Source organism: Leptodactylus fuscus, chromosome 8, assembly GCF_031893055.1.
Source record: "Leptodactylus fuscus isolate aLepFus1 chromosome 8, aLepFus1.hap2, whole genome shotgun sequence".
Taxonomy (NCBI): Eukaryota; Metazoa; Chordata; class Amphibia; order Anura; family Leptodactylidae; genus Leptodactylus; species Leptodactylus fuscus.
In genome coordinates this window covers 19,033,476-19,056,504 of record NC_134272.1, presented here as the reverse complement: position 1 = coordinate 19,056,504, position 23,029 = coordinate 19,033,476, and the positions used below count along the sequence as shown (strand labels likewise).

Sequence of the window (23,029 nt, the reverse complement as noted above, 5' to 3'; positions counted from 1 at the left end):
TTATAGTAGTTATATTCTTGTATATAGGAGCAGTATTATAGTAGTTATATTCTTGTACATAGGGACAGTATTATTGTAGTTATATTCTTGTATATAGGAGCAGTATTATAGTAGTTATATTATTGTACATAGGAGCAGTATTATAGTAGTTATATTCTTGTACATAGGAGGTAGTATTATAGTAGTTATATTCTTGTATATAGGGGCAGTATTATATTAGTTATATTCTTGTACATAGGAGCAGTATTATAGTAGTTATATTCTTGTACATAGGAGCAGTATTATAGTAGTTATATTCTTGTACATAGGAGCAGTATTATAGTAGTTATATTCTTGTACATAGGAGCAGTATTATAGTAGTTATATTCTTGTACATAGGAGCAGTATTATAGTAGTTATATTCTTTTACATAGGAGCAGTATTATAGTAGTTATATTCTTGTACATAGGAGCAGTATTATAGTAGTTATATTCTTGTACATAGGAGTAGTATTATAGTAGTTATATTCTTGTACATAGGAGCAGTATTATAGTAGTTATATTCTTGTACATAGGAGCAGTATTATAGTAGTTATATTCTTGTACATAGGAGCAGTATTATAGTAGTTATATTCTTGTACATAGGAGGTAGTATTATAGTAGATATATTCTTGTACATAGGAGGTAGTATTATAGTAGTTATATTCTTGTAAATAGGAGCACTATTATAGTAGTTATATTATTGTACATAGGAGCAGTATTATAGTAGTTATATTCTTGTACATAGGAACTAGTATTATAGTAGTTATATTCTTGTACATAGGAGCAGTATTATAGTAGTTATATTCTTGTACATAGGAGCAGTATTATAGTAGTTATATTGTGTAACATATGAGTAGATGGTTGCATTTTTAGTACATGATATTGTAATGAACCTTTGGCTATTTTATCATACAGGATACTTACCATCCAATGGACCTGAACACTGACCTCCAGAGGGTGAATTTGACAGACTGTGCACCTCCTTCCGTCTCAGCATTACGGGAATTACATCGCCACCATGTACACTCAGTAAGTCTTAGCATACACAGTGGGGAAAAAATTATTTTGGATATTCCATGGCTTTATTACAAAATAGTTGTAAGACGACGAGGTGGTTTCTGTTTTGAGAACAATACTCTGTTCTTTTGGGTTCTGCAACAACTGGGCTACCAACCAAGAATACTGTCAGCCAGGGTGTTGAACCCCATAATCAAGATTTTTGGTCCACCATTTGACCATATGATATTGACAGTAGAACTGGAAGGTAGGAGATGGCTTTGTGATGTCGGTTTTGGGGAAGGAATCACTGATCCATTTCCACTGGAGGCCGGATGGAAAGAAGAACAAGACAGCGGTGTGTTCCGGTTACAGGTAGAAGATGAGTGGTACCTGGAGAGGAAGGAGGAGGAAACCTGGCAGAGTCTCTACAAGTTCACCCTCGAGGAGAGAAAAATTGAGGACTTCCTAGAGATGTGTGAATATCATCAAACGTCACCCAGCTCCATATTTGTACAAAAGTCCTTCTGTTCCCTACAACTTCCATGTGCAAGACTGACGTATATGGGTCACCGGCTGATCAGCACCAAGTACATCAAAGGAGGTGGAAAGGTGAACACCACTCAAGAACTCACTGAGGAGGAGATCCCAGGTCTACTCAGAGATAAATTTGGGATTGTCTTGAGTGGAAAACTAATACCAAAAGATGAAGATATTGTGATCCCAAGTCAACATCAATCAGTAAGGTTCACAATCGGGGACCTCTTGTTAAAAATGCGGGTAGTTGACTTGTCTTACATTCCACAAATGTTCTTCTGGCCATAATTAACAACATGTTATGTTATGGTTGACCAGGTATATGAGCCAGTGGTACTTTGCATGGTCAATTTGTGCAAACTGTTGTATGGTACCACATCGTTTCAACATAGTTACATAGCAGATAAGTGTAGATAAAGACACAAATCTATCAAGTCCACTGTATAAACATGTTAAGCCAGAGGGATGCAAACCCCCCCACCCCCTACGTTGTTATAGACGCCAATTGTGCCTAACATTTCTAGGGATCAGAGATATAAGCATTTTCTGGTATGTCCTTGGACACTTTGGTTCATTGAGTTAACTAATCAATTATTATTCTTTTCTAGACCTTCTCCTCCAAGCCAGATCTGAACACCTATCTCCAGAGGGTCGGCATTACCGAATTCTCAGCATCTTCAATGCAACCTTCTCTTTCTAAACTACGGATTTTACACCGCCACCACGTACTCTCTGTCCCCTTTGAAAACCTCAGTATCCACAGTGGGGAGAAAATCATTCCAAACATTTCCTGGATATACGACAAGATTGTCCTGAGGAAACGCGGAGGCTTCTGTTACGAGAACAACGGTCTCTTCTTGTGGGTCTTGCAAGAGTTGGGGTACCAGCCCCGAGTTTTATCAGGCAGAGTGAAAGATGAAGTAACAGGTGTTTACGGCCCACAATTTGACCATTTGATACTGACAGCAGAAGTGGATGGAAGAAGATGGCTTTGTGATGTTGGTTTCGGGGATGGAATTATAGAACCTGTTCCACTGGAGGCCGGGTGGGAAGAGAAGCAGGACACTGGTGTGTACAGGTTACGTGTAGAAGGAGATGAGTGGTTCATGCAGAAGAAGGAAGACAAAGTCTGGAGTAGTCTCTACAAGTTCACCCTTGCGGAGAGGACATATGAAGACTTCCGGGAGATGTGTGAATATCATCAGACCAAACCAAATTCCTTTTTTGCCAAAAAAACCTTCTGTTCCCAACTGCTCCCTACTGGTAGACTGACGTACATGGGCCACCGACTGATCAGCAGCAAGTACACCGAGGAAGGTGGAAGTGTGAAGACCACTCAAGAACTCACTGAAGAGGAGATCCCAGATTTACTCAGAGATAAGTTTGGAATTGTCCTTAGTGGAAAATTGATACCAAAAGATGAGTAGTTTATTAATAATCATCCATTTAGCAACATGTATATAGCTATAACCACATGGAGACTGGTTCATTAATAGTCGTCAAGCAATTAACCAAGCGGACCCCAGGTATAAATAGGACACAGGGTATTTTTCTTTTCTTTGATACGGCCACCATTTGAGCCTCTATAAGATATACCAATTACATATCTCTCCCTAAAACTGTTCTTCTAAGTTGCAATAATTTCTGCAAGGCAAGTGACCTGCAAGCCCTGTCCTATAAAGAGCCTCACCGTAGGGACTTAAGGACTTGCCTGCTGTTAAGAACCGTGCCCGGTTTTCTGCCTACAATTCCATCCATCAAGAATATTAATCACGAGATTTATTTTCCACTATTTTTTCCCCATCCACAAGAGGAGGAACAAGACAAATGGCATACTCTAGATGTCTAAAGAGCTGAACTTCTTTATATCCAGAGAACATCATCGTTTTGGTTGACAGAGAATCCGTTTCTTCAGTTTTTGGGTCAAAAAAGTCTTCAGAACCATATTGGCCAGATGGAATAGATCAACCATTGAAAAATGTAATCAACTATCAGGCTGACAATCTCCTCTTTAGATCAGGGCTCACTCATCTAGTGCCACATCTACTTCTTGGGCTGTAGTAAGCCACATTCCACTTGAGCAAGTTTGTAGATCAGCCATGTGGTCTTTCATCCAGCATTGTAGGATTGATGTGTTGACAGCAGAGGTGCCATCATTTAACAAAAGAGAGCTTGAGTTGGCGCCTTCTAACCCTCCCACTTAAAAAGTACTGATACACAGGTCCCATGTGTATGGTGCTGGCGAGGACGACCAGGAAAATGAAAGTTTAACCCCTTCCCGCCGATGGCATATTTTGATTTTCGTTTTTGACTCCCCTCCTTCTAAACCCCATAACTTTTTTATTTCTCTGCTCTCAGAGCCATATGAGGTCTTAATCTTTGTGGGACCAATTTTTCTTCATGATGCCACCGTTAATTATTCTGTATAATGTACTGGGAAGCTGGAAAAAAGTTCAGAATGGGTGGATTTGAAGAAAAAATGCATTTCTGCGACAATCTTACGGGCTTCGGTTTTACAGCGTTCACTGTGCAGCCAAAATGACATGTCCCCTGTGTCTGTGTTTCGGTATGGTTCCGGGGATACCAAATTTCTATGGTTTTATTTACATTTTGACCCCTTAAAAAAAAATCCAAAACTGTGTTAAAAAAATTTTTTTTCTAAAAGTCGCCATACTCCGACAGCCGTAACTTCTTTATACGTCCGTGTACAGGGATGTATAGGGCATTTTTTTTTGCGGGGCCGGGTGTACTTTTTATTTCTACCATTTTCGGGAAATTTTATGGCTTCGATTACTTTTTATTCAAATTTTTATCAGAATCAAAACAGTGAAAAACGGCGGTTTGGCACTTTTGACTATTTTTCCCGCTACGGCATTTACCGAACAGGAAAAATATTTTTATAGATTTGTAGAGCGGGCGAGTTCGGACACAGGGATACCTAACATGTATATGTTTCACAGTATTTAACTACTCTTATATGTGTTCTAGGGAAAGGGGGTGATTTGAATTTTTAATACTTTAAATTTTTTTTTTTTTTTGCATTTATTAGACCCCTTAGGGGTGCTGAACCCCAGGGGGTCTGATCACTAATGCAATGCATTGCAAAAAAAACATTTCTTTTGCAGGCTGCATAGACTAGCCTGCAAAAGAAAGAGATTGCAGACCGGCTGGGAGCCTTTAACAAGGCACCGGCTGTTATGGCAACATGATATCAGCCCTGGAGCTTGCTCCAGGCGCCGGTGATCACCGGCAAAATGGCGGCGTTTTTGACCGTGACGTCGAAGGGGTTAATGCCTCCGCTCAGTCCGGAGACCGATCGGAAACATTAGCGCCGGTTGTCTACTGCTTGAAGCAGTAGACACCCGGCGGCTATGGTGGTCGCCATAGTTACACACCCGGCATGCGCCGTACTATTACAGCGGATGTCAGGAAGGGGTTAATTCACCAAATTTTATTTCCTGTAGTCCGAGACAGCACAAGTGTCTCTCCCTTTAATAATTATACTATTGCTTACATCAGAATATATTGTGTCCTATATATACCGGGGTCTGATTGGTTAATTACCACTTGATTAACCTGTCTATGTGGTTGTACTTAGGGAACCAGACCCTGTGTGTTTTTGTGCTGCCTCAGACTACAAGATTAGATTTCAGTGACTTAAATTTTATAATTTTGCCAGGGAAATAGTAAAGCTTTGCAATTTATGTATATAAAAAAAAAAAAAAAAAAGACACTTGTAATTTTTTTTGTATCACATCTGTCTTCATGTAAATTGTTGGACATTGTATTGTACACTTAGGCCAGTTTTTGGTAGGGTTCTTCTTGACCGAACTATTGCTTTAGACCTACATCTCTGCTCACGTTCTTATATTGTTACCCAATGGTTGTATAGGTGTGCGGTAACACCATCAATGGGATCTAATGCTTCTTGCTGATTTGTACTATGTGCAAAATAAAGAGAATTCTTATCTTGCATTTGAAAAGTGCATGTGTGCAAATTGTTTTTTTTTTAACCTAATATGAAGCAGTCACCATCAGAAAGTCTGAGACTGGCGACAGTCCTAATATCAAACCCACCAGTGACCAGAAAGCGAGCTTTGAGGGTATTCACATTGTAGATCTGTTGTATCGGTTCCCAAACTACGTTGAAAACACTGGATACACAATGTGGGCTGGTGAGAAAGCTCTGGCTATCATCTGTAGTCTTGGCCAGATGTCAGCATTAGGTTATAAATGACCTGCGATGAGTCCAGGATCATGGAGTGTACTTGCTGTAGGAAACGATATGGTTTGCTTCTCGCAAGATATACCTGCTTCATCTATACAGGCACCTTAAGTCTCGAGGCCCGAGAGCTCCCCTAGTACTGGCAGCAGATATCCATAGTGTTAAACCACCATAGTGTACTTCCCCTTACTACAAGCGCCAATGTCACATATACAGAACCCCTAACCATGGGACACATGACTATACAATTATCGAACCCCATCTGCGACGACATGACCACTACCCACAGCCCTGCACCAGTATTGACCAGCTCCAGCCCTGGCTCTTTATTACTTACAAAAATTACACATATATGAAACTTGAGTATATACACAAAGTGACGTAGCAAAAATAATTTTGATCTTTACATGTGACTGAACCCCCCCATAAAAGTATTTGTAGCAGAAGGGGGTTCTAAAAACAATGTTTAAGCTGAATTATACGTCAGAGGTGCTGAGGATTCGGGACAGGCCACCCATATTACCAGATGGAGGTAGATCCTCTATAATACTTTGAGGCCTGTCTCTTAAACTTACAAGCTAACCAGACAGGACATGACTAAGCCTTCAGTGCAGCCATCTTCCATTACACAGTCTTCAGTTTCTTATACAGTCAATTCCTCGGTTTTTTTTTTCCTTTCGTTTTTATATGCAAGTATTATGAATCCACACCTCGGCTTGTTCACACCCAGGCTTCTATGATGTCGTCGCTCTCCAGGCCCAGCTCCTCAGGTGTATTCTTGCCCTTCAGTTTCTGCCCTTCAAACATGAAGCAGACCTTTTTGGAGAGTCCCATGGCAGCTTTGTATTGGTCTATGAGGGACTGCAATGGTTCATTCTGGGAAGAAAGGAGGGACAGAGGGTGAAAAGCCATGGTTAGAGGTGGATAGTAACCCTTCTCTCAGGACTACAGCCTAGAAGGGATCAGACTTCTTTACTTATGTAAGAAAATTTGGGTCTTCAGCCAAATTTAGGCTAGACCGTCCACTTTACATGGGTAAACAAATGGTCAAGGGACAGATGGTAAGGTTATAACTGACAATGGGTACTGGGAGCAGCCGGGTATGAGACCACCCTTACTAGGTCCAATTCCCTTTACTGTTTATTCCATCCACAAGATGTAGATTAGAGCGTTAGAACCCTATTGGGCTCCTTGAGCGCAGATGAAATTCTAAACTTCAATATTTAGCTGGCAGATCTTTTTAGTCCAAGCAATGTATGATGGAGTTTTAGAATAGAGATTCCTCACATGTTCTCTCACCTTTCCAATTGTGACACTGAGGTGTGACTGCTTATCCTTCCCCTGGACTTTGAGACAGATTTTCTCATCCGATCCCTTCTCCTGAGAGGCAGAGTGGACCACGCAATCTGGAAGGAGGGGACATCAGTAAGTGAGATAAGAGGAAGACCATTATATCCACACCAGCACATGAGCGCCACCAGGTGTCTGCCAGCTTTCGTCAGCACAGACTTGAATGGAACAGAGTCAGTGCGCTCCCCCTGGTGGTGGTTACAGGTAGACTATCACGTCAGCCAAACACCCACCACCGATCAGTAATGTCACCACATCTGTTTCCATCAATCTTTCCCCAGCAATGTCTGCCATCTGATAACATGTGATCTAAGAGTCTTACCTATAATGTCAGCCACAGTGAGGTTCAGAGATTGTGGAGTCTCCTTACTATCAAGTTCTTCATCTCCACGGAGTAGTAAGATCTGTGAAGCGTTGACTTCAAGCCGCGAGGCGACGGACTCCACCAACCTCTGCAGGGTGTCTGTCTGAAAACACATGGCATGTTAAAAAGATCCACTATGTAATGTTCTAGCGATCTGGTGGGCCTGCGCCACCTCCCAAACCACTAGTCTAACAGGGGACTCTGACCCTTCTTACTGGGACGGGCACAGCATCCTATGTTGTTATATGGAGATGGGCACAGCCACTACACCAGGACCAGTAGAATGGATGTTGGGTGCTACTTTGTAATAACTCACTCCAGTCAATCACAACAATGGATTCACCAAACAGAAGTCACCCACTTAACCCGGTTGTTTATCCATTTCTCCCAAAAACCGTAACTAAAGCGTTTCATAGCTGTATGAGGGCTTGTTTTTTGTGGAACAACAACAGTTTTTCTTTCCAGCGTAGGAAATAGAATAAAAATAGCAATTCTGCCATTGTTTTGTGCAATATAGCTTTTGCTAGTCGAAGGGTCTATCCATGTGGTGGGAAGCCTCAGCTCCAGAATAATGGTGGGAACAGACTCACTGCCCTTTACCATCCAGTTACCAAGTGGCACATAAGACAACTGGAACTAGTCCAAGGGGGTATCCAGAACTCTACACTGCTCCACATACTGTAGTGGCCAATGCAAGTTACTGCAGTTCAGTTCTTATTATGATCAGAAGCGGAGTTGCTGTAAAGCCGGCACAAACCACACAGTGACTGGAACAATGCACTTTGGCTCAGTACCGAGATCAGCTGATTCTGTGAGCCAGGTTATCAGTCAGGATCTAACTTTGTACCCCGCCAATTGGATACAGATGACCTTGGGCTCTTTCCCTGCACAGAACCAACAGTAACAAGGACTCCTATACTCACAGGTCGGATGTTTATCCTGAAGATTTTCCCCCTGCGGCGTACTTTTATGGTCACTTCAGGTGGTGGACTGCTGCCCAACACAATCACATCATTGTCATCATTGGCAGCACTATGTAATGGAGACAGGAAGGTGCCCAGATCCTGGATACTGGCTTCCATCTGCCTGGTAAGAGAAGCCACAGAAATGTTACTCACAGAGCCCTGCAGAGAAGCGGCCAATCCCAGCCATAGTCACACACTACCGAGGCCTCTACCTTATTTGCCGATTCACTCTAGTTCTCTTTTTCCTCACTGGAGTCTTTGGGGTGGGAGGTGGAGACGGAGAAGAGTCTCGTATTCTATAAGAGAAGTAGTCTAGTCAGTGTGAAGTCCAAAGGAAAGGGGGGGGGGGGGAGGGGTAAGCCTCTACATGATATCAATTAGGCCTTACCTTTCACATGGGTTACTTTTGTTCTTCTCTACATCTTCAGAGTCGGACAGGTCGTACAATGGAGCTACTGACTGTGCAGGAGGTGGATCTAAAGGAACTTCACTCTCCAGGTCTGAGGAAGCAGAAAATGTCATGTGAGACACAAAGACCAAAGTGACAGGACTGATGAAGGGCAAATACCAAGGACTGAACAGCAAAGAAGGGAAAGAATCTCCCAATAAAGCCCACACTAAGTTTACCGCTTTCCCCTAAAAGGTGGTCTCCAAGTCAAAAAGGATGTCCTCCTCACTATTGCCTCCCCCAGAAGCAGAGGTAGCCTTCTCATTGCCCCTACCCCACAAAGGTACAGCCTGTCTGATAGGTTATAGGTCTCATATTACCTCCTACCCTGCACATTAACAGTTATCCATCCTCCATTCGTCTAGAGTCCTTACTGTCGCTCCCCCTATTGGGTGGTCTCAGATGCCCACGCCCCAAACACACACTATCCTTGAGGGTCTCCTGACTCACCTTCACAGCCCTGCTTCTTCTGCAGCTCTTTCTCCATCTGGGCCAGAGTACTGAGGTTATCTGGTATCAGCTTTAGAGAACTGTTCACCTGAGATGGAACAAAGTGAATGATGCACTTGCCACATCTTATCTATACAAGAAAAATGACTGCCAAAATGACTGCTCTGTACGCTGACCCTTTCCTTAAGGCTAAGGCCCCACGGGACATCCCGCAGCAAAAAAGCGCTGCAGGAAAAACCACAGGGGTAATGCATTGTGGTTCATCCTGCAGCGCTTTAAAAAAAGTTTGCCAAGTTTTGCGGCGTTTACGTCCCGTGAGGATCTTAATCCCAGCAGCCAGTCAATGCAGAATTGAACTATTGGCCATCCCTGGTCAGGTCTTATCTGATGGGGTATCCTAAAGGCCTTGTCCATGGCGAATGCTCCACGTGTATCCTACCTTGTTGGAGTACACCGACGCCATGATTGGGACAGTCCCCTGGAGGATCCTGCGGCGTTTCATTCTGTGCGGATTCACCACCACCACATCACTGTCACTGCTGTCATCACTCTGCTGAATAAAGTGAAGACTGTTACTCCACAATATCATATCTGCTGCGTCCCCCACCTGTTACACTATGGTAGTCATTGCCTCTGGCTACAAATTCATAAATCTTATCCAGAATGTTCCTTTAATTGAGGATCCGCCCCCATAATCCAACATATACTGCTGTATTTGGAGACGACTCACAGGTAGAGGTTGACAATAGATTAACGGGGTGTTTCAGGACTTCAGTTCAGGGCCCAAATGAATGGGCTCAATACCAGGCATAGCCAGAGCACAATATATGACGCAGTGCTTCATATTCAGTGCTAGCTGATCAGTGGGGATGCCAGGTGTTGGACCCCCAGACAGGCCAGCAATATCAGGTTGGTGGTGGCCGGATTTCAACAAGAGAAAAAAAATAAAAAATCCACAGTACCCTGTACAGGGGGAAAGGGGGGCGCTGGCCGCATACTCCCCTGTTCCCTATGCTCCCGTGTCCTCCTACACATTTAGGTTCTTCTTCCAGATCTCATCTGGAGTCCCACTGAAGCCTCCGATTGGCCTCAGTATTTATGTGACCGCTGAGGCCAGTCAGCAGCCTCAGGAAGAGGAGCCATGATGTCACAGGACGATCAGAAGGGCTGCCATGTCCCTACCTGTGACATCAGGGGCCACCACCCATGACCTGCTGATTGACCTTAGCAGTCACGTGACCTCTAAGGCCAATCAGGGGAACTCTGGAAGACACGGGAAAAGCCGCCAAAGCAGCGGACGCGTGGGAGGACACTGACGCATCAGGGACAGGTGAGAGACACCTGAGGTGCAGGAGGGGATTACAATTTGGGGAGACCCTGCCCATAGCTGTGCACCTCTGTTAGACACTTCCACATTTGAGATGAGACATTTGTCATGACCACTGCCAGCTGAGACACTTGAAACGCGTCGTGTCTATGGTAACCCATGAAGGAAATTCTACCAAGATCACCCTGAGGAAGTAAATGTATTGGTCACGCCATCAGAACCGCAGACGCAGCGACCGCCTGACTAACAGCACCATGGTTATAGTGATATTCAAAGGCTTGTCCAACTACAAATCCCAGCAGGACAAGATAGCAAGATCTTTGGCTCTGTCCTGCAGAACAGAAAGCTGAGAACAGACTTTACCACAGCAAGGGCCCCTGGAGCTGAGGGCCACACTACTGGGCGCTGCACTGCCACTGCTGGGGGACACTGACGTCTCCATGGTCGCCCCTCTATATAAGGAGTCCCGACCCTCCGTAGAACCACTCTATATACTCACCCTGTCCGCACCAGACGACGCCATCTTCCCTTTTGTAATTATTCCCGCTAGCTCTGCGCTGATTGGCTGAACCCGCTGTCACTCACGTGGATTCTGTAACAGCAATGAGACTACTGGCTGCGCGGATGTAGACACGCCCCTGCACGATGCAATGCATGCCGGGATGTGTAGTTCTGATGTAGAGGAAGCAGCGTGGAGATAACAATATAGAAGAGCGGCAGGACTGAGGGGAGGACTACAGAAAGATGGCGGCCACGGGGCAGAGAAGGAAGCTCTGTTATGTCATGTACTCCAGAGCTGTAGTCACTATACTGCTGAGAGTAATGTATGTACACAGTGACTGCACCAGCAGAATAGTGAGTGCAGCTCTGGAGTATAAGGGCTAGTTCACACGTGAACTGCCCGCGTGGGTTTTGACACAGAGAGACGCGGCGAGCCGCGTCTCTCTCGTCAAAACCCGCCCGCCACGACCATCGCGGTCGCGGCTTTCCCCTCCGCTGTCGGCTCAAATGAATGAGCCAACATGGAGGGTGCCGCAGCCGGGCGGAAGCCGTGCGGCGCAGCACGCGCGGCTTCCGCCTGAAGAAAGAGCATATCGCTTCTTTTCTCCGCTAGCAGCAGCCCGCCGCTAGCGGAGAAAAGAAGCCCGGCGGTCTCCATAGACCACCATTATAAGGGGAGGTTTTGGACGCGAAATCCGCTGTCAAAAACCTCCCCTTATACTCACGTGTGAACTAGCCCTAATACAGGATGTAACTCAGGATCAGTACAGGATAAGTAATGTATGTACACAGTGACAGTACCAGCAGAATAGTGAGTGCAGCTCTGGAGTATAATACAGGATGTAACTCAGGATCAGTACAGGATAAGTAATGTAATGTATGTACACAGTGACTGCTCCAGCAGAATAGTGAGCGCAGCTCTGGAGTATAATACAGGATAAGTAATGTAATGTAAGTACACAGTGACTGTACCAGCAGAATAGTGACTGCAGCTCTGGAGTATAATACAGGATAAGTAATGTAATGTATGTACACAGTGACTGTACCAGCAGAATAGTGAGTGCAGCTCTGGAGTATAATACAGGATAAGTAATGTAATGTATGTACACAGTGACTGTACCAGCAGAATAGTGAGTGCAGCTCTGGAGTATAATACAGGCTGTGCAATAAATGAGTGAACAGAATTAGTGCGGAGATCCTCGCGGACTCTGCTGCACTACCTGGTGGTTACTAGAGAGATTGCAGTTTTCCGTCTATCACTTGCAGGCACATTGTGGGTTGTAGTACTGTCAGCCTATTGCAATAAAAGTTACTGCAAACAATTAGGTGAGTGACTGGATGAGCCTGCGGCAGAGCGGGTGTGGGCTGGCGGTGAAGTGATCAGGGATGTCAAGCAGCGGATCTCTCCCATACTGTGAAAGTATCACACCATCGTGCAGGTAAGACAGTGTGTAGTCCAGGCTGTGTATTACACAGAGCGTTGTCTAGACTAGATACATTGTAACAAACCCTCAGGATCTGGATATAAAACTATCAGATCTATTCACAGCACAAGAGATCTTCATGACTGTGAACTCTAGAAGGTGTTCATGATACAGACACGTGACCATCCGCATCATTCAGTGACTGGTGAACACGACAACCAGATTTTCCCTAGAAACATACAAATCATTCAGGTTGTCAAAGTTCACTATTAACCCTGTGTTTACTGCAGACACCAATGCAAGTGGGTGACATGGTCGGACCACAGTAAGTAGCAGATCCTCATTTACCTACCGCCTCGTACCTGTGAGGAGGAGATGTCCGGGGGTCAGGACAGGCCTCAGAGCGCTCAGTATTTGCCATCTTTGGATCAGCGCCATCCTGTGCCTCAAAAGGGACAGCCAAAGTCAGTATCGTGTTCTCATCATTGACCACCAGCGCGTCATCCGGCGTGGCTGACTCTTTAAGGGGTCCCCTCTGGGGCTGCAGCATGTAAAAATATGGTTATTCTATCATTGGCCTCAAAGATTACAATACAAGCAGCTGATTGTGGATGGAGCTATGTGTGACTGACAGCCCCAGTCTAAATGCTCTCCACCCTCAGGAGCCACATACTCACCAGCCTGTGTCTCCTCCTCCTTCTCTTAGCCATTCTGACTACTAATCCTGTCCTTCCCCACATTGACCCTTATGTAGATCGCTGATCCCCTCCTGTATTAAGATCCCCGTCTCTGATAGGCTGATTCCAGGGGCTGCAGCTCCACAGGGCGGTGACCGATAGCATGCAGCTATGAGCTTCACCTGGGGATGCAGCTACTGGTGTGAACAAGGCCTTGCAGAAGTGTTGGGTTTATTCATTCGGTGCCTAGTTTTGATTTTAAGATCTATAAAATATTTTCAGAGCTCACATTTTTGTTCCTCTTCATGGAGCAGCTAGGGGGCGTCTTTAACACCCAAACACCTGGTGGGTAAAAAGTGAGTGTGGTTTATGAGGGTGGGGCTGAAAACTAAGTGTAATTGGGCCACCTAGACATAATCATAAGTAAGGGTGTATTCACACAGTGCAGTTTTTTTTTATTATGCTTGTTTGTTTTTTTTCCTCCTTCAGTCTCCTTCCTATATTATACTAGGTTCGTACTAGTGTCACTTCTCTGCTTTCCGGGTTTGTCAGGCGAACTGAACAACAGAGAGGCAGACAACGAAGGCCGGGTTCAGATGGGGGTTTTTTGGTTCGGAATTTGACGTGGAGGCCGCGTCAGATTCCGGAGCAAACAAACGGCTAGCCACACCTTGATGCTGGTGCAGCTCATCGGCATCCAGTCATTGCACTCCGCTCTGGATTAGGCCCAAATGAATGGAGGGAGGTGCCGCAAGGCAGACGTCTTCCGCCTGAAGAAAGGGCAGGTCGCTTCTTTTTTCCACGAGCGGGAACAAACCGCTCACAGAAAAGATAATGATTACATGTCAAAATCCTGACCAAAAAACCCCGTCTGAACCCGACCTAAAATAGCGGTTACACATGGAGCCCGGCTGACCTCATTGACTATATTGGGGTCTATTGGGTGTTCATATAACTATAAGCGCTCTATGCAGGACTTTTTCATCCACGATTTTTAGCAGCCTCTGCGACTCTAACAGAAATCTGACACAGATGTGAAGCTTTGGAAATCCACGTGTAGTCATACCGCAAGTGAAACGTAAAATAAATATCGTGCACAGCCGTTCCTGCATTGCAAATATGAATTTACCCATAGTGTCAGTTTTTATTGTAAAGCGGCATATACACAGCCACGTGTCTGTCTCCGGCCGAGATTGAATGACATGGGTGGCACATGGATGAAATTCATTGGGACCAGTGAGCACGGCCGCAAAACCGAACAGGAATAGGAGCTGTCCTGAGTTTTGCTCATGGTTCCATACACAGGACTGTGGAAATATACAATCGTGTGTATGCTACCATAGAGATGGAAGGGCCAGTGTGATAGCCGTTAAAAACATGGCTGGAACACGGTTGTGTACATGAGGCCTAGCTCTGGAATTCTCTTCATGACGCCGAGTGGACATGCTGCGGAGCTTGTAACAAACAAAGGGCTCAGAAATGCACAAGGAGCAGATTGTGGTTTCTGTGGGGTCAGGGGCCATGTCATGAAGACATCCTGCAGCCAGCCTTTCGTGTAGATATTAATAACGTCCAGGAGGAAGCGGATCTTCTGGTTTCTTGTGAGGAGAACTTCTAGGCAGAACTGAGATAAAGGTGACACTTCTGGTTCTCGTCTCCTGCTCTCAGCTGGGTTTGGGTGTGAAATCCTTCAACATGAGGACGGTGATCCTGCAACTACTCCTGGCAACGTCAATGGCTGGAGGGAACGACTGTGAGAGTAATGCTGGGAATACAGGTATTACACTACTGTCTATGTGCACTGGGCGGGGTGGTGAATAGGAGCTACTGCTCTCTGTTATCGGCCATGTCAGTAGGGGAGATGGGTGGAGGGAAGCCATGTCTCCAGTGATATTTATTATAGTGTTTGGTACTCTCAGTGTCGCGGTTTTATCACCCTGTTTCTGTTTTGTGGTGTTTAGGTTGTTCCCGGCAGCAGGTAAAGCAGTCGGGTCCTCGGACTGTCGATCGCGGCTCCTCGGTGAAGCTGAGCTGTAACTTCTCTCTGAGTCTTCACCTGCAGAAACCTTCTCTGACCTGGATAAAAGTAGACGAGAATAAGGTGGAGACCAGAATCTACCCCAGTGTCCAGTCCTCCGACTCTTCTCGATTCTTTGTAGACTCTGAAGCCTTTAAGGTTTCAATGGACGCAGGGATACTTCTGAGCGACCTGAGAGGACGTGACTCTGGCCTGTACGTCTGTTCTGTCACCATCCTGTGCGGTGGCGTGCCAGAGGAGTGTAGAGGGCGCGGCACATATCTCACCGTGCAAGGTAAGATGCAAGTGACGCCCTGCAGGAGCCTTAAGCTTCTCATGTCTGTTATTGGGGTGAACTAGTCTTAGTATATTGTCCACAATGTCTTGCAAATATTTCTAATCGGACATTTACAGTATAACCTCCAGATGAGATGTGCAGGTTACAGAATAACTTGCTGTAGGTAAGCGACATGTAACAGTATTAATGGTGGTGACAGCTTTTGTTCTGTTTTCAGCCACAAAATGTGACAAATTGATCGCTTGCTTTCCTTTGGGGGTTTTCATCGCCGCCCTGCTGGTCTTGCATGGTATGGTATACAAACAATGGATGGAGTACAGGAGACTTGACATCAGCAAGAGCAACAAGAGGACCTGCAGAATCCGTATCCCACGGGTCTCTTTCAATATCATAGACTTTATCTCTGTACTAAAATGATGGGTCAAGCAGCAAGAAAACCCCATCACTGGGAATATCAAATCTATACTCCTATACTATTATTTATTATTTATTTATTATGCTTACTTATATAGCGCCAATATATTCCGCAGCGCTTTACAGATATTGTCAGTCACTATCCCATATAGGGCTCACTATCTACAGTCCCTATCAGTATGTCTCTGGTGGGTGGGAGGAAACCGGAGTACCCGGAGGAAACCCACGCAAACATGGGGAGAACATACAAACTCCTATATATCATGTTACCCTACCGTTAATCTGTATATAAACTGGCCTGTAAATAAATCTGTAGATATATGTGTGTCTCACCTGCTGAAATTATTCCTGTTATCAGTGTCTCCTTGAGAAGTAAACTGCTATTGGGGTCAACGCAAGAGACGATAGGTAACAACTAGTCTCTGAATTATAATTCCATAACCTTAAGGACTAGCATCTACAAGAATATAACTACTATAATACTGCTCCTATGTACAAGAATATAACTACTATAATACTACTCCTATGTACAAGAATATAACTACTATAATACTGCTCCTATGTACAAGAATATAACTACTATAATACTACTCCTATGTACAAGAATATAACTACTATAATACTGCTCCTATGTACAAGAATATAACTACTATAATACTGCTCCTATGTACAAGAATATAACTACCATAATACTACTCCTATGTACAAGAATATAACTACCATAATACTACTCCTATGTACAAGAATATAACTACTATAATACTGCTTCTATGTACAAGAATATAACTACTATAATACTGCTTCTATGTACAAGAATATAACTACTATAATACTGCCCCTATATACAAGAATATAACTACTATAATACTACCTCCTATGTACAAGAATATAACTACTATAATACTACTCCTATATACAAGAATATAACTACTATAATACTGCTCCTATGTACAAGAATATAACTACTATAATACTGCTCCTATGTACAAGAATATAACTACTATAATACTGCTCCTATGTACAAGAATATAACTACTATAATACTGCTCCTATGTACAAGAATATAACTACTATAATACTGCTCCTATGTACAAGAATATAACTACTATAAGGGTGCATTCACATGGAGTAACGAGCTTTTACAGCGCGCAAAGTCTCACACGCCGTATATATGCCATATCACGCGGCACGTTACTCTGTGTGAATGTACCCTACTGCCTCCTATGTACAAGAATATAACTACTATGTAGTAGGAGACTTTCCCATCTGATGATCCTCCATGCTGTGATAACCTATCCATTAAGATATCATGTGACATGACCACTGTAACCAATCAACCAATATGACATCAAAAGTTTTTTTCCTCCATCATCGTGCACAATAAAGGGGTTTTCCACACTTCACTCAGAGTTTGGAAAATCCCTTTAAAGAGGACCTTTCATCAGATCGGGCACAGGCAGTTCTATGTACTGCTGGAAAGCAGTCAGAAGGGCGTTCCTGATAGCCAGGGACGCCCTTCTGCCCAGCAGCGCCTATCGCACTGTACTGTGGAGTGGGGAGGAACTCCCCCCTCCCTCTGCTCACACAGCTCGTCCATAGACGAGCACTATCAGGAGGGGAGGGGGCGTTCCTCCCTGCTCACACTGTACAGCGCGATAGGCGCTGCTGGGCAGAAGGGCGTTCCTGGCTAAGTGTCAGAAACGCCCTTCTGACTGTAAAGCGCTACGGTATTGGGACCGATAGCGCTTTACCCGGGACACAGATGGGGAAAGCCGATAGTGCACTGTATTCAGCGCACTGTCAGCTTTCCAGCAGTATATAGAACTGCCTGTGCCCAATCTGATGAAAGGTCCTCTTTAAGTAACAGCTCTGCTTCACATCATACCCAAAGTGTCACATGTAGTTCTTGTTAAGAACTTAAAGTTCATATTTCTTAAAGGGATTTTTAGGGCATTATAACTTATATTGATCATTTGGGGTCTAACACTCAGGACCCACACAGACCAGCTGGTTGATGAGGCCGTATTTATCAGGTGAGTGCTGCCACCTCTTCACTGAATGTCATACATATCATCAGTGGCGTCAGTAGGAATGGCGGGGCCCCGTGGCGAACTTTTGACATGCCCCCCCCCCGACCAACGCCGAAGACCTCGACCGCTCCCCTCCTACGCATTCCTGCACGCTCTATTATGCCCCATAGTGGTCCCAGTACACAGTATTATGTCCCTCAGTGACCCCTCCACACAGTATTATGTCCCTCAGTGACCCCTCCACACAGTATTATGCCCCATACTGGCCCCTGCACACAGTATTATCCCCCATAGTGACCCCTTCACACAGTATTATCCCCCATAGTGGCCCCTGCACACAGTATTATCCCCCATAGTGACCCCTGCACACAGTATTATCCCCCATAGTGACCCCTGCACACAGTATTATGCCCCATACTGGCCCCTGCACACAGTATTATCCCCCATAGTGACCCCTGCACACAGTATTATCCCCCATAGTGACCCCTGCACACAGTATTATCCCCCATAGTGGCCCTTGCACACAGTATTATGCCCCATACTGGCCCCTGCACACAGTATTATCCCCCATAGTGACCCCTGCACACAGTATCATGCCCCATAGTGGCCCCTGCACACAGTATTATCCCCCATAGTGACCCCTGCACACAGTATTATGCCCCATACTGGCCCCTGCACACAGTATTATCCCCCATAGTGACCCCTGCACACAGTATTATCCCCCATAGTGACCCCTGCACACAGTATTATCCCCCATAGTGACCCCTGCACACAGTATTATGCCCCATAGTGGTCCCAGTACACAGTATTATGTCCCTCAGTGACCCCTCCACGCAGTATTATGCCCCATACTGGCCCCTGCACACAGTATTAGGCCCCATAGTGGCCCCTGCACACACTATTATGTCCCACTGTGGACACCCATAAACAATTATTATACTCTGGGGTCTTTTCAGACTCCAGAGTATAATAATCGGAGACCCAGGGGGAGAAAAACATTAAAAAAAACTCTGTTACCTATCTCCCGACTCCTATGCTGTCGGCCTCAGAAGTAGTCCATCTTCAATGATGTCAGACGTCACATGACCCGGGACACAGGCTGGGGTCATGAGACGTCAGACAACTAGGCCGAAGCCTGCCCGGATCGTGCAGAGGTAAGTAACTGTGTTTTTTATGTTTCTTACCTCTCCCGGGCCGCCGATCATTATACGCGGGGGTCTGAAAAGACCCCCCGAGTATAATGATATCAGCAGTGGCGGCTGTCACCGGGCCCCTAATGTCCCGGGCCCTGTGGCATCTGCCTCTGCTGCTATGGAGGTAGTTAAGCCACTGCATATCATAGGGTCTATGCTTGGTATTGCAGCTCAGTCTCATTCACTCGAATAGGACAAAGCCACTGCCCGATCACGTGACCAATTAATGTGCCGTAGCCTCTTCACTCAGCTGATCTGTGAGGGTCCCGGGTGTCAGATTACACATCATCTCTTGAGGTCCATGGGCCTATATTGCAGGAATATGTGTGGTTTTCCAGAGTGAAGGTCTCTTTGCACCTTTCCTCCATTACTATCATGTCAAGTTAACCCTTTCAGTGCAAGAGATGCTGGCACTTAAATGCTACTGTCTGTTTTCTTACATAAAAATATGACAATCTCTGCAGACATCTTACCTCAAGTCAAGTACAGGAGAAGCTGACTAAGAATCTGCCATTTGTGGTCTGGTTCCACTTACTTAGCGGTGCTCATTCGTTCCAGGACCTTGTTTATGGGTGGACACACCATGATGTAGCAAGTGTGGAAGGAGACCCCGTGATTTCGAAGGGGGACAGTTTTCCCACTTACCACTTGGCTAATGTTGTGCATGACTATAAGATGGCTGTGAGTCACGTACTGAGGAGAGAAGAATGGCTGATCTCTACAACCAAACACCTGCTCCTGTACCGGGCCTTGGGCTGGCAACCCCCAGAATACGCCCACCTCCCACTTTTGCTCAACAAAGATGGCAGCAAGCTATCCAAACGACAGGGGGATATATTCATCCAACATTTCGTCCAGAAAGGATACATGCCGGAAACAATGGTGGACATTATCTTGGGTGTTTCGATGACTTTTACCTTTGTAACGTCTCTCCACTTCGCCTGAAGTCATTCTGACACCAATGACCTGAGGGAGGGGAGATTTTTGTAGTGTAGGTTCCCAGCTAAACAAGTAATCTTATTGCTGATGGGCTCAATTTTATCAAAGTGTTTGTTAAGAACCTCGATTTCATAACTATATAATATAAAGATACATGCACACACATTATATACATATAGACATATATACATATGTAAAATGTGTCTTTCAGCTACACACACACACATGTAGATGAAGGCTCTAGGGTAAAGCTACCAGTTTTACCTGTTGGAGGGGAGTGGGCATTCTTACGTGACTGACCTGCAGACCAATGCAGTAACAGAACGTTTGTGAAAATCAGACAGGTAAACAGGAACCTGAGGACTGGTGAGAATGGAAAAAAAAAAAAAAAAAAGTTAATTTTGCTCAATTAACAAAATGAAGTGAATGAACAAAAAGAGAAATGTAAATCTCCTCAGTATTTGGCTGACCACCCTTTATGAACGTGATTTCGACATCATCCAGTCTGTCTGGGATGACATGAAGAGACAGACGGATTGGAGGAAGCAACAGCCACAGGAGATCTGTGCTTAGCTCTCCGAGATGGCGGCAGGAACAACCTCCCTGTTGAGTTCTGCCAAAAACTGTCTGCAAATACCAAGAAGAACTGATGGAAGGCAAAGGGCAAAGGTCTCACCCAATATTGATGGGATTTACATTTCTCTTGTCTTCATCTAGTTCATCCACAAAGATGTATTCTTACATTGCATTTCTTCCTACCTAAAACTAACTTTTGCACAGAACTGTGTGTGTATATATATAAATATATATATATATATATATATATATGTATATATATATATATATACATACACACACACACACACACACACAATGCAGTGCAAAAAGTATGAAGGCTCCAGGATAAAGCTCCGAGTCTTACCTGTTGGGGTCCACTGAGTATCCATGTGTGGCCGAGCTCTGGACAGATGAAGTAGCAGAACGTGTGTGAGAGTCAGACAGGTGCACGGTAGGTCGGTAGGTCGAGGGCTGGTGGGCAGGGCTCATGCTCACAAACATTTCCTTTGTATTTTGATCTTGCTTCAGCACTGTGAGCTGTACTAGTTTTCGCTGGTTTGGGTTAGAGGCCGTAATTATAACAACTAGTTTGGCCAAATCAGGGATGACTAACTATATCCCAATCCTGGGCCTTAGTGCTGCAGAGAGTGCACAGGTACAACGCTGCTATATCATGTACACTACTAGATCATGTGACCTGTTGGTGGTCACATCCAGTTAGTTCAATGTCGCCCCCCTTCACCTGTGATTAATGGGGTCTCCCAATGCCCAGTAAAGTTGAGGTCCAGAAGCATTTGTTATGGCCCATCAATTGAGGCCAGTAAGGCTCAGTTATCACGGAATAACGCGCCGCTCATTTACACACATGTCAGAGCGCGGCGCTTCAAAACAGATCCCATTGATTTCAATGTGTTACGCACGTAAGCCGGCACCCATTGAAATCAATGGGATCTGTTTTGAAGAGCCACGCTCTGACACGTGTATACGTGTCTAAATGAACGGCGCGTTACTCCATGATAACAGAACCTTATGCCAACGCGTTCATTGAGGGTGTTAGAATAGATTCACATATGGGTTTATTAGAGTAATCAATCAGTTCTTACCAGGTAGATTGTATAGTCAGACTACCACCGGCATTAATCTAAGAGACAGACGGACACGCATAACGTTGAACCTTCGGTGATGGTCTGGACAGCGCTCTGTGAAGATCCCGCCTAGAAACAGTTTATTTTATAGATTTTATAACACAAAGTACATCAATCCAGTTATGACAGGTCATTGGCATCAAATTAGCTGAACAAATAACAATTCTCAGAAAATGGATAAAATCCATGTTATTTCCCAGAAAATTAGATTTTGCCTTTATCACATGTAAGACAAAAATATAAAATAAAACATAAAGCTTCATATGGAAATTGAAAAGTATTTTAATGCAGATTTCCCAATTGTAACAGAATGATAATTACATTTTGTAGTCACTGCTCGGGGTGATCCCATTTCAATGAGCCGATTCTAGGAGACCGGCTTACATGTCCCCCCAGGTGCACAACCTGGCAGAGGGTGGGCCTCATTTATGAGGAGGTGTGCACCGCCTCCAGGCTATGAAGACGGGTATTAGTAACACCAGTCTTCACAAATCTGCCCCCATATTTCTAATGTATAGATAAGTATTAAATGAATTAAATCTAAGAGATGTCCCTCTAACCCTCTCCCGACATTCACTGCAATAAGGCGGATGCCGGGTGTTTAAAGTTGGCGGCAGCTTGGGAGCTGGATGGCTGCCATAGCCGCCAGGTGTCTGCTGTTTTATACAGCAGACACCCGACACTAATGCCCGCGATCAGTGCCCACACTGATCGCAGGCATTAACCCCTCTGAGAAAGGGTGCCATTTTACTGGCGGGGCTTGGGCACCACCATATTGCCGACACCTGGAGCAAGCTACAGGACCAGTGTCCCATTACCATGACAGCTAGGAGCCTTGTGAAGGCTCCCAGGTCTGTCCTTCATTATTTCCCGCTGTTTTTTTGCAAGGCATTAACATTGTAATGTATTGCATTAGTGATCAGGCCCCCTGGGGTTCAAGAACCATATTTTTCCCATACGGTAAACATCATAGTGGGAAAAGAAAACAAAAGTTTTTTCATTATTTTGCTTCTGATTTCAATAAAAAGTGATCAAAGCAAAAATAATTCCACAGAATGGTATAACTAAAGAGTACACCGGACACTGCAAAACTAGACGCCCTACACATCCCCGTACACGGAAGTATAAAAAAGTTATGGCTGTCAGAATAT

At 44.8% G+C, this 23,029-nt stretch overlaps 2 protein-coding genes across 4 annotated transcripts; one reads left to right on the top strand and one right to left on the bottom strand.

Annotated features, from left to right (window-relative positions):
• The first annotated feature begins 1,113 nt into the window (after positions 1-1,113).
• On the top strand, positions 1,114-5,483 carry LOC142216428 (arylamine N-acetyltransferase 2-like). The gene is made up of 2 exons (XM_075284235.1): positions 1,114-1,757; positions 2,162-5,483. The coding sequence occupies exons 1-2, from the start codon at positions 1,260-1,262 to the stop codon at positions 2,978-2,980; spliced, it is 1,317 nt and encodes a 438-aa protein (XP_075140336.1). The 5' UTR covers positions 1,114-1,259; the 3' UTR covers positions 2,981-5,483.
• A 584-nt stretch (positions 5,484-6,067) lies between these two features.
• On the bottom strand, positions 6,068-21,912 carry LOC142217473 (NFATC2-interacting protein-like). 3 transcript variants are annotated; one of them, XM_075285724.1, is made up of 11 exons: positions 21,837-21,912; positions 20,476-20,538; positions 12,960-13,148; positions 9,795-9,908; positions 9,356-9,443; positions 8,846-8,957; positions 8,670-8,753; positions 8,416-8,578; positions 7,451-7,595; positions 7,078-7,184; positions 6,068-6,654 (listed from the first exon to the last, which is right to left on the bottom strand). In XM_075285724.1, the coding sequence occupies exons 3-11, from the start codon at positions 13,026-13,028 to the stop codon at positions 6,499-6,501; spliced, it is 1,038 nt and encodes a 345-aa protein (XP_075141825.1). In that variant the 5' UTR covers positions 13,029-13,148; positions 20,476-20,538; positions 21,837-21,912; the 3' UTR covers positions 6,068-6,498. The 3 variants fall into 3 exon arrangements, with proteins under 3 accessions (XP_075141825.1, XP_075141826.1, XP_075141827.1); XM_075285725.1 differs by lacking the exons at positions 12,960-13,148; positions 20,476-20,538; positions 21,837-21,912 and adding an exon at positions 11,182-11,301; XM_075285726.1 differs by lacking the exons at positions 12,960-13,148; positions 20,476-20,538; positions 21,837-21,912 and adding an exon at positions 11,182-11,220 and having other exon boundaries at positions 9,795-9,905.
• Positions 21,913-23,029: the final 1,117 nt, after the last annotated feature.